This window comes from Amblyomma americanum, chromosome 1 (genome assembly GCF_052857255.1).
Source record: "Amblyomma americanum isolate KBUSLIRL-KWMA chromosome 1, ASM5285725v1, whole genome shotgun sequence".
Taxonomy (NCBI): domain Eukaryota; kingdom Metazoa; phylum Arthropoda; class Arachnida; order Ixodida; family Ixodidae; genus Amblyomma; species Amblyomma americanum.
Window position 1 is genome coordinate 482,542,219 of NC_135497.1, and position 12,146 is coordinate 482,554,364.

Consider the following 12,146-nt stretch of genomic DNA (forward strand, 5'->3'; position numbering starts at 1 on the left):
AGGTTTTCGAAATGCCACTACATTAAACGTATAGTTGTTATTCCGGCGGGTGACGCTCTAAGGGAGTTCAAAAGTGGCGTTCGGTAGGGCTGGGCCAGTAGCGTCAGTTTAGTTCCCGTGTTCCAGCGGGAACCTTGCGTGGTCCAGGCTTCGATTACAAGGCAGTACTAGAGCGCCGCCATAGTTAATTCTTCTGAAGAACTCTGTTCATTACCTCGTGCGTTTCTGACGGCTATGTCTAGGGTTAAAGCCCATCGACGATGAAAGCAACGCATCCGCTGCAGCAGTGGCGAAGTACCCCGCGCTCTTCCAATCAACGTCTCCTGAGCTAAGAGAAATTTTTCTTGCATAAGAATTTGTCCACAGTTTCATGAAACAATGCCACCATTTGTACTAGATTAGGAAACGTGTGCTCCGCGATAAAGCCTAACAAATGATTTGTGGTTGAGCTAGTCGAGGCGAAAACCGGTGCTACAAGTGTACAGTAGCGAGGCTGAGCATCCGTCTAGCATGCATGAGGTGAGAGGTTCGATCCCCAGTGTCGCTGGGTACGCAGCTGTGATACAGTGGGTACAAGCTTCACCTGGCCTGGTGCTCGGCTTAAACAGGGTGAAATGCTTGGAAAATGGGTCTTTGACCCCACCTTGAGCAAACGAAAATACCTTGTGCCATGGTCGCAGGCAACGTTACTATTAGCTCTACTCGGATGCGACTCAAGAACAAAGCGACAAATGCCCCTCAGAGGAGACCCTCCAGCCAGTGGTGTCGGCCCATTCTCCGCATGACCGTTCCCTTCGGGACTGCCAGCTTGAACTCGGAGGCGGTGGCAGAAGGATGGAAAATATACAAGGGTAAATCAGATTAACCGCGGCGTCTTGAAAATCGGTCGACGCCATTGGCTGGAGGGCCTCCCTTGACGGGCGTCTGCCGCTTCCTTCTTGAGTTGTATCCGACTATAGCTGGCGTCACTGGCGTCAGGGCCATTCAGCAAACCCTACCTTAATACCCGATCTCGGAGGCCTTGGCTTAGTATAAATGCTACTCGCCTCATGCCCTGAAGTGTGGCTCTAATTGATTGTCTTTCGTCGCTAAAATTATTTTGAACGTATAATTTGACGGTCATAGATATAATACATTGACTTCGCGTTGAGAAGACCTCTTAGTGGAGACTAGTGTTGCTGTTGACTTCGCGTTGAGAAGACCTCTTAGTGGAGACTAGTGTTGCTGCTGTTAACAGCTGTAGAATTCCTGAATGTTTACAAATAACCGAGGTGGCGCTACAATCGCTAGCGGGCTCGCGGTAGGAAAGGGGCCGGGGGCGTCATCGTGGGGTAGACCTGAGCACCAGTTTTTCAAGGCCTGTAGGCGCGTTTTCCGTCTCTGGAAATCACAAAAGTGGTCGATGCTTTTCATGGGTTCCTGCTGCCCTCCCCCCGGCCCTCCTTTCCTAATTCGCCTTTTATCAACATAGGGTCCAACCCTCATAGGGTTGACACGCTCATAGGATGTCAACCCTCTGTAAGACGGCCGCCAAGCCTATCCTTATATCTACTTGCAACCCATACGGAGACGAACACTGTTTCAGGGCTGCAGTGCAAGGACGTCCGTGACTCGAACCATGCGCTGCTATAGCGATCCGCCACCTAACACGGGACAACGGGTTTTTTAACGGCTACACTGTCACCTCTCTGTCCGCAGGTTTCTATCTGTCCGCCCGTCCTCAGCACAAGACAGCTCGAGGAAATAAAAGCTGTGCAAATAGATATGTTCGACTGGGATTCGAACCTGCACCTTTGAGGTGTCAGTGTGGGTATGCAACGCCATGCGTTGGGTCGTTTGCGCAGACGCGAGAAGACAGCGCTGCTGCCACGTTGATCTAGCTAAGCGTTAACGCTTATGCACGGGCACTTCCTCATGTAAGTGTTGCCATTCAATTAGTGCGACTGTACAACAACACCGCTGCTAAAAACGGACTAATTTCGCACAGCGAAGTACAAAGGGGATAGCAGGCATTTTTACAAAAGAGAACTTATATGAGAGATAAACTTTTCTTATGACTGCTCACTATCTTCACGAGATAACTGAACGTATTCCTTGACAGCACTGTGCATTTATATCCGTTTAAAATGCGCATGTGTTTTCTTGTGATGCGTACTCCGTAGCGTTCGAGCACCCGTTCTTCAACGCCCTCGTATGTCCTCTTGTAGTACGCAATCACACGTCGTTCTGCACTGGGGGACAGTGCCCGCGTTCTTTCTTTCGCGTGAGCGAATTTTTGTGGGTCTGGTTGGCTTGTCGGGTGCACAAAATGGCTCTAAGTGTGCTTGTGTCAACGCTAGCGTGCTGGTTCCTTGAATCCGCCTGAACGATCTCACCTCGAACGCGTGACACCATTGGGAGGTAAGTGAAATTAAAAAAAAGAATGGCGCACGATTTAGCACGATTAGGCCACCTACGAATTAAGTCTCCTAGAACTTTGGTTTTCAATTCGATTTAGGTTCCAGGCTCGGTTTTCAATGTCAAGCAGGTGCCTCAGAAAAAGGTGGGCGAAATCGGACTTAGGTTCCGCCTTAAGGATATGACGCGATAGAGTTAATGGGCTGATGCCCATGTATGTGGAAATGGTCATTCTCTACTTTTAATTCATAGATCGCTAGCAGTCATTATACCAGTGCCAGCGGAGTGGCGCAGCTTTTAAGCGATGCGCCAGAGCCGTGCGATGGCAGGTGCTGCCACCGGTGAGGTTAGCGCGACCCATGTTTCTCTTCCCGAGCAAACTCAAGGTTTCGTACAGACAAGCGTCGGCGACATTTGAAATTGGGGGTTTCAGTCCTGGCGTACCAAAAAGGTGATTGCGCCGCGACGCCGATAACAGGCGATAATTCATAGCGGACATATCGTACAGCCTACGTCATCGCTGAATGCTTACAAGCGACGTAACGTCCAAAAGAAGTGCAAATATTGTAAATGCTCGCCAAAGTTGACCAATATAAAGATTCTAGGCAGAAGTCGAACGGTACCTACTGGTAGCGTTTATCAGAATAAAAGGCTGATATATGTATCAGCGACATTTCACTGCGCTTGAAGCGAAAATATAATTTCTCTGGAGACGTACCTAATATTATGGAAATTTTGATATGATGAATCACTGCATGACTTCATATATGTACGTGCGTTCCTTCTGAATAAACAGTTGTGAGTTCACGCCTGTATTGTTCCCTTCATGTGCTGCGTTAAATTTAATTCCATCTTGGCAAAGAAACAAGTGCATAAAGATTTTTTTGCTGGCAATGTTCATTGTGTTGTTGCTTGCGTGTGGATGAGATCAAAACAATGAACAGTAGGCATGCATTCCTGCAGTGGGGTAATATAGGCGTAGCACGGATTAGCCAGCAATTTTTTAATCGACCAGGGTCGGCTGCATTAATTATGATTAAGCTGGAGGATAAATGTCACATAACCTCGTACTCCCGTACAGCTTTTCTTCAGAGTTCTCTGCTTTCTGCTGCTGCCCACCCACACCTCGCCGTATTTCACTATTTCGAATGGAACGACAGCCGAAGAAGCGTGTTGGCGTAGTGCTCATGTCACAACGAGGCAAGGCTTTTCGTGGACAGAGATACGAGTCGGTAACCAGGGGCAGATTCATTTGTTACTCTTGGAAATGCTGGTCGCATTTCAACAGCGTATTTCTTGGACTTTTTTTCGTCCACATAATGGGGTCCAGCCGAGATAAGGGGGGGCTCCCTTTCCTCCCATAAATACGCCCCTGTCGGTAACCCCGAAGATGTGCCATATATAGCGCCCACAATCTATACACGAATAAGCCGATAAAGGTGTAAAAACAAAGTAAGCTGTCCTCTAGCGCGCTCACATTTAGGGGCAGGGTATTTTGCCCAAGTTCCGTAGGAGATTTCAGTCACTAAATATACGGAATGCTTACTCTTAGCAACGGTAGTATATTCCTACTGCAAAGCATGGTAACTTGATGCAGTTGGCAAAGGCAGTAGGCATACAAGCGCAGCGGCGGACTGGTCGAATTGCGTTCCTTACAGTTAATTGTCTCGTGCAGTCGCTATGATCGATGAGAACTAGCTTAACCTTCTTATCCATGGGTCAATTCAGGAATTTGTCGCACAAGCCCTCGAGTATGTAAACACGAGGCCAAACACGGTGGCCGTGGAAACATTGGCACGGAACTATAAGGTTTCCATGGTGGTAGCTAGGCTGGTCATCGCTGCTTGTGCGGAATGGCGAAGAACGTGCTTGGGAGAGAAATTCATCCCAGTCATATATGGTTCATTCGAACGGAACCTACTTGTCCAGAAAATCACCACCGATGTTCAGGGAAGCGATGATCAGCTGTTCCTCAGCTTTGGCCTCGTCGTCTACTGACGCAGCCTGTTTTCCAGCAGACGCCACCGAAGCTAAAAATCCGGCATCTCCCAGCGTGCGATCTTCACACAAGGCTTCTACGACCTTGTCCTTCATAAACAGCGCTGTCCGCTCACACTCTGGCATGACTACCTCTTTCATGGTCCTCCCGTTTGCAGCCAGTGCGTCCCTGATTTCCGATGCGACTTCGCGCCTGTGTTCAGCTAATGCCGTCTCGGCCAAGGTCTTGAGCCCCAATACCTTGTTTTCTAGAGCGTCCGTCACTGCACTGGCGATAGTAGTGGACTGAGATGCTACTGTGTTTTAAGTCTCAGGGCACAGACACTGCTCGAATGAATCCAGCTTCATCCGCAGGGCACCATTCCCTTCCTGTATCTTTCCTAACGCTTCTTTTATTTGCATGAATACGTTGCCAAATTTATCGTCTTGTTCGCGTGCGCGGGACGATAAACAGTCGCGCTCCAGATGTTCCGCAATGTCCTGGTGCAGGACCATCTGGATACACAAGGGGAGATCATGGCGTGGTACTGGTAGGTGTTGGCGAAGTGTTCCAACATGGCGGACGCCACGCACTCGGCATCGCAGCCGTGCTCAGAGTTCCAGCGGCGTACCTTTCGGCCGAGAACGTTGCCCCTGCTGATGGTTGTCCACGCCATGTCTTCCTCCTGGAAAGGCTCTTTGTCCAGGGGGCTGTGGCTGCGCTTAGCAGCGGCGCCGTCGTAGCAGGGCTGGCATACGGAGTGACGCCAACTCTGCCGCCAAAGCAGTGACGAGACCGCACACTCTGCTCGAAGGGAAAGGGTTCAAGAAGAACGTGGGCCGCCGATCGAGGCCGGTGCCGAAACCGAACACTACCGGCATGCACGCGGGCGTTATGGCCTGAGGCATGCAGTCAAGTGTCCTCAGAGGGAACATCCGGGAACATTGACATGCGCGCACGCACGACTCCCGGGAGAACACCACTCGACCAGCCACGGACCACCGAGGTAACGTGCGCCAGTCTGTGGATCGGCCCTGTCGTGCTCCTCAGGTCGTCTACTCTCCCAGTGCCCGGGGAACAAATTGTGTTTCTTTTCTCTCTGTGTTAGTGCGCTTTAAATGCAGGTTCTGTTGAATTGTAATCTCTCTCGATTGTTAATTTGCATGAGTTGCACTGTATTTGTAAATCACTTTGTATGTGCTCGTACGAATGATTGCGAAATCCTCTGTATCGTCTCTCTGCTGTATAAGCTTTGTTTGGTTTTGTGAACCTTTGGCTCCGACCCATTCTCTGGCTTGCGACCGGCGAAGGCTGGGCACCAAACGACCAACCCCCTCGGCTCTTGGTAGCTGGTCTCCGGCTGAGCTTGGCACATTGAGTCAATGGCATCTCTTTTGGCACCGAGACCGCTACCCCCACACGCTCTAAGAGTGTCTCGGTGCGCACACAAAGGTGCGCGAAGTACTGACACCCAGCAGCACAACTAATTGGCCCAATATTGAGAATATACTGGCAAATTTTTATCACCAGAGTGAAATCAGTCATTCGCAAAATTGGCCCATTTGCCTGCGCTGCTTGGGAAGGGACTAGCTCACGAAGTCTAATCGGCTGACCGAGTTTGCGCGGAGCTTGACTTTGAGTGTCAACCTAGGCGCATGAAGAAATAAAATATAAGTATTGCTGCGACTGGGCGATGAACCCTCGGAGGCCCGAACAGATCAGATTCGCTCGCCACTACACAAGGAGCACTGTGCTATCTCCGCAGCCGATCACGCCTCGTGTCAAAAAACCACACCCACTCATGCTGTCCATTGCACGTCATCGTCTATATCAACTTCCATCTGCGGCGTGAGCAGATCAGATCAGCCTAACCTCTTTCAGAGCTTAACCTTAGCCCAATATCACAGCAAAGCAAAACACAACCAGCCAAGCAAAACCTTGAGCCAACCTAGCCAAACACATGCTTTCGCACCTCTACTCGGCTTAACTACGTTTCAAAACCCTATCACTTTTTTAGCATGTGTTGTAGTTGAAAAGACTGGATCCGGACAACGCTGGCCAATGCAAGCGCCAGTGACTGCAAGACAAGGAAACCTCATGTAACGGCCAACTTTATCGACCTTTTTTTATTAGAACTTAATAGATTTCAAGGCACAAGAACAGCAAACAACAATGTAGGCTCCCGCACTCTTCGGACAGCACATGAAAGAACACAAACCAAGGAAATCCTTCGCCTTGCGAGCCTGCAAGAAAACAAAAGGTGCAATTAGTGGCGGCTTGGCTGACTTACGCTAACCTGGAAATTGTTCCGTCGAATTTGAATGAAAGCCAGCCCGAGCCTCTAACAACGAAAACCACCGATTAGTAGTTGCTCATACCAGGCTTGCGGAGCTACAACTGAAAGATACTGATCATACATCTCTTCCAAGAAAATAAATCCGTTATTTCATAGTCTCCGATTTTTTGCGATTGTTATCGGTCACAAAGAAAGATTTTTGATCTGTATGTTCATCACACTGGTATCTATAGAGAATGCTGAAAAACAGTGACAAATGGCATATACAGCGATCTCACAGAACGAACTCAGAGATCCATGCATCCGCTCGAAAAGGCCAATGTCGCCTTTAAAGGCAAATAGAAAACAACTCACCGCTATGAATTGAAGTCTCACCACTATGCACTATTCATGCAGTGAACACTGATAGCCCCTTTGTAGGACATACTGCGCATCACCATTTAATATCTTGTAGCATTATTTGTCCATGTACCTCAGCGCAAATTGACTGCCCATTTATGCTTAGATTATATTTATTGTTTTTTTATTCTTTTACTGCTATAAAGATATTTTCCGCGCTTCTCGCCTTACGATATTTTCGCCACAATACTCTTCCCCATGTAGAGTATGCTCTAAACAGAAAGGAGTAAAAAGGGAGTAAGAAAGGGAAGTAAGCTGTCCTATCCGCTAGGAGGCAGCTTACTCTCTTTCTTACTCCCATATAGGCGTTTGTTTGTGTTTAGAGTGTAGCATGCGAGCTAAAATCTCTTGTTTAAATTAAAGGGCTTCTCGCTCTATCTATCGCAAAGGGACACCCGCGGGGCTTGACAACTAGCTGACGGCTATGCAGTTGAACGTCGCGAAGGCTGCGGTTTTTAAAGTTAGATCGCATTTTTGTGCAGCTGTGAAATGCTCTCAAGGTGCAGAAAGCCGGTTAAATTCAGTTCAGGTTCTTCTCTGCCTGCAATACATACAGCATATATGAGTATAGCAAGTCGGGGCGCAGGCAGCGAGAAAAAGAGAAAATATCGCCGGACAGTGGTCAATAACATTTTGTTAGGACGACAAAAAAAAAGCATATTAGGCGCATATATATTTAACGGAAAATTTTGGTTGTGCGCTGATAGAAGATGCACAGCTGAACTAAGCGCAATTAAACACGTTAAAGGCACACAACACAGGGCAAGCGCTTTGTGTTCATGTTCCTATTCAGTTGCGTATCAGTGATGTTTAGCTTACAATGAACCAAACTGAAACACTTTAAGTTCCGATCATAGAATTTGGATCAAAATTCTCTCGTTTTTAATTTCGTCTGGTGGTAAACTTCTAGTTTAGGTAACACAAAACGAATTTATAACCGATTAATTTTTTCCTCGTGGAGGAATTCGATGCAGCGGCCCTAATGTGGGCGGAGCAGCACTTAACAGTTAAGTCGTCTCTCACTACAACAAAACGCATTAAAAAATGTTGCTATACGGCATTCGTAAAGCGGTGATCTTTATCGTCCATCCCATGCATACCACTTCACCTGCGCCTTGAACACACGACAGTGCAACGCCAAGAGGGCCGGGAGATGTCCACTGCGTGTCACGTATATCTTGTCCTCTACGTCTTGCGCACATGTCCAACATTCTTCGACAAAAAAAATTGAAATTTGGGAAAGTGTAAGATTCTGGTATTGAAATATTCAAGGCCCATTCTTCCGATATCTGGAAAAATCTTCCTTTTATACTGTTTCCATTGCTCGCATCGAGCAGTTATGACTGTAATAGAAAACCAATGAGGAACACTTTGGACTGTAGCAAAAACGTTAATAGCAAAAAAAAACGCAAGCCTGCAGGCGGTAGGTTGGGGATATATTGATCGTTGTAGTAGAATTTTACAATATATGAGGAACACTGCGCTCATAATACCCTCCCTATACCCTATATAACACCCTCCCTGCAAATGCCTTTAAACGTTTTCCCGTTCCAGATTGCTTTTCTCCAGAACTGTTGGGTATGACGTCAGTGGTGCGCCTCCAGGCTCACCGTAACCGGAATGCAGGGGCAGCGGAGAACCTTCTCCATTACACGAAGTACATGGAGGCCTGCAGTTCCTGCAGCACCTTGACGGCCTCCACGTATTGGGCAGTGGTCAACACTGTGTCACCGCCGCCCTCAGACGACTGGCTGACCGCGCCGGACGTCTCCAGCTTGCTGGCGATGTGGTGTTTTGCACGGAAGGCGGCCAGGTGCGCGTAGTACACAGGGGCCGGGATGCTCACGCTCCTTGCACATCGGGAGTATGTGTGGCACAGGTAGAAGCTGAGCTTCTGCAGGTCGTCCGCGCTGAACATGGAGTCATCCCACACGACATAGTAGTGGGCCGGCCGGCTGGTGCCCTGCGGGTGCGCCGAGGAGTACACTTATTCACATGCGAGAATTCCAAGGGCCGTGTCATGTTGTGTCGCGTCGTGTCGAGGTATGTGGTGGTGCGGTGTGGTCCTGCTTGTGGTGCGATGTGGTGTGGCGTGGTGTTTGCGGTTTAAATGCGCCATTACGTGGGAAGGACAGTGTTTAAACGCAATATACAAAACCCGGCAGTGCCCATGAGCAACCCATGCACTTGCCCTGCTCCTAATGCCGCATGCACAACATGTTTCCGGCTTTATCTGGCCTTAGATGCCCTCGCGCCAATAAATACAGTGAATAACTATTATTTCCAGGCTGCCTGTCATCAGCGCATTGGTCGGTCATCGTCATCTATGTCGGTGTCCCGACTTCGGGACAGCATAAACACCGAGGCATACAAGCCGACACGACTAATTAAACAAAAATCAATTTTTGACCGTTTTTTGAGACTTAAAAGCCGCTTCCATCTTTTACGTACGAGCTAAACATCAAGCGCTTCTCTTTTCACCCAACCTTCTGCAATCATGTCTCAGTAGACGCCACCTCGAGAATAAAAACCAATGACCATATCCACATGACAGCATCACTGAGCACTGGCCATAGAGGCGCCCCATGCGCAACTTCCGATACCGCTTCCCCAAAGGTGAACGATGACGTCACAGTCACACACAGCGCTCCTGATGGACTCAATGTAAAGCGGAAATCTTCCGTCACAGTTTCGCGCGTAGGTGATCTCGAAAACCATGCTTCCGTTTCCTCAAGATGTGGAAGGCCTACACCGCAGGCGCTCCTGGAATTTGTAGCGCATTAACGACGCGACACGACTTTGGCGATGCCGGCGCCCTGACTATTTCCTCCGCAAATTCATAAACGAAAACACCGCAGACCATTTCTTCCCGCTGACAATCGCAACAAGAGCGGAGAAGAGGACGCCTACCTGGATGCCGAAGTGGCTGCAGAGGAAGAAGTCGAAGTCCAGCGGGTGCGTGACCACCGAGTCTACGGTCGTGCCTGGCGGGACGTTGCGACACTTGCCCACGCCGTCGCGGTCGTTGGTGGGCATGAACCTCGTGTGATGCCGCTTCTGGACCACGATGAAAGTAATTGCTGGCTCGTAGGTCTCGTTGGGAGACAGTTCCTTGCACGCCAGCCGGATGGCGCTCACCTGCGAGATTTGAGAGCGGAAACAAAAAATGTCGGTCAAGGCTGAAAGGCCATTCGAATCATCACGATATCTACCTAGTTCAGATTGTAAACCAAACAATTTGGATGTTCACGAACTATGCTGTCGTATCTTATACAATTGTCGTTTCACAAAGAGTGTACGGCGAAGATCACCGTTTTTTTAAGCAATGCTATTATCGGTTGTACTCTGGTTAAACGAGCCGTTTCAGCTACCGTTCAGTTCAACGCAAGTGCAGCTTTTCCAACTGACGCTTAAATGAATAACGGTCGGCTGCAGTTACTCGGCATACTCCTCTAAATTGAGTTCACGCGGTCCACATTCCTGATCACGTGATCGGTTTGCACATAACTCTGCGCATTGACCACCTAGTTGACTTCACTCAACAAAAATTTCTGTGCAAGCTTGGCGTTTCAGTATACCTGTAGTGAACAACCACACAGAGCCAAAAAAAATTCAGTACAGGAACGTCCGGCTTCACCGCTCAGCCGTTGTTTTACTGGTGCCACTTCGCGGGCTTTTTTTTTCTGGCTACACTAATCCGAATATAGTCGGATACACTCAAGAATGAAGCCGATTTTCTCCGTAAAAGGACCCCCTTCCAGCCAATGGCTTCGGCTTATCATCACGAACCCTCAAGGCTGACAATGCGGTGTGCGCCGTGGCAGTGACAATAGTCTTCCCTGTGAGGGGGGAGACTAACCCCTTTCATCTAGCATTCGCCACGTGGTTACCCAAGCAGGCTCATGAGAATTGGTCTATGCCATTGGCTGCAAGAGAGTCCATTCAGGGTTCTTGAGTTGCTGGGTTCTTGAGTTGTATCCGACTATAATGGAAGTTGTAGTTGTACTTATATTAGCCAAGATAGCAAGATGTGGCAGCCGGAAATGCCGCCGACTCGGCCGATGCAGCGGGTCAGTAGACTGGTCCAACTGCGTATCTCCACTGAGCTGAGATCTCAACAGCAGGTGGCGCTGCCTTTTATTACCAGTGCCACACGCGCACTTTCTAGATGTTTGTAGCCTTAAGTTTGCCTATGCCATTATTTTCGGAGCTGGCGCTACACGTCCAGATTTAACGACATTATTATTTATTGGCAGATTTATTGACATTACTGATTCGCAACTAAACAGAGGAGATTACAATCCAATAAATGACGAAATTCAAATGTTTTCTGATAATATTCTGACACCCTCTTTTCAATATAAGTCAGTAGAATATAACCGCGGGTTCAATTTAGAGGCAAGCTCGCTGAAATAGTAGCCAAACATGTCCCGCTTATCACGCTATCAAATCATAAACCTAACACTTGCTTTACAAGAAAGCATCAATGCATGAGAAATAAGAAAAAAAAACGGTTGTACAAAAATACAAAGCACGAATGTTCGCCCTGCGCGCCGGGTAAATATAAAACCTACCTAAACCTCTGTTGTTCTGGCATTGTGACGAAAAATTTTTTTTTCTAAAAGCCCTTCCTGCGCTACTTATGAACAATTAAAGCAAGTCCTTCAAAACAATACGTCCGAACAGTGTCAGTAATGATATATCAATACATGTTATTGACAGCACCCCCTACTTCGATGCTGAATGTCCTAAAGCATTTAACTCGTTTTTCGCATACATTTTCACCCAAGAAGATAATCCTAACGTCTCGTATGTACCTGATTTTGGTTACCCGTACATGGCGCCGGTTGACATTACACTTGATGGCTTAGTACACCTGATAAATAACCTAGTACCCTCTTTTTCTGGTGTTGATTAAATCAATTCAAAATACTAAAGAAATGCCATTTCTGTCTCCAAAATCATCTTGCAGTCAATATCTACAGGTGAGGTTTCCACCGGTTGAAAAATAGGAAAGGTTGTACCGGTTTTCAAAAGTGGCTACAAACACTCGCACGAAAACTGCCCACTTCGACC

The 12,146-nt window shown here is 48.0% G+C and overlaps 1 protein-coding gene across 1 annotated transcript in view; it reads right to left on the reverse strand.

Moving 5' to 3' along the window:
• Nucleotides 1-8,529: 8,529 nt before the first annotated feature.
• Nucleotides 8,530-12,146, reverse strand: part of LOC144127038 (protein argonaute-2-like) — a 41,233-nt gene continuing 37,616 nt past the window's right edge. The window contains exons 2-3 of the mRNA XM_077660458.1: nt 9,981-10,208; nt 8,530-9,033 (exon numbers count right to left, since the gene is read on the reverse strand). Coding sequence (XP_077516584.1) covers nt 8,719-9,033; nt 9,981-10,208 — 543 coding nt within the window. The 3' untranslated portion in view covers nt 8,530-8,718. The remainder of the gene's footprint in view (nt 9,034-9,980; nt 10,209-12,146) is intronic.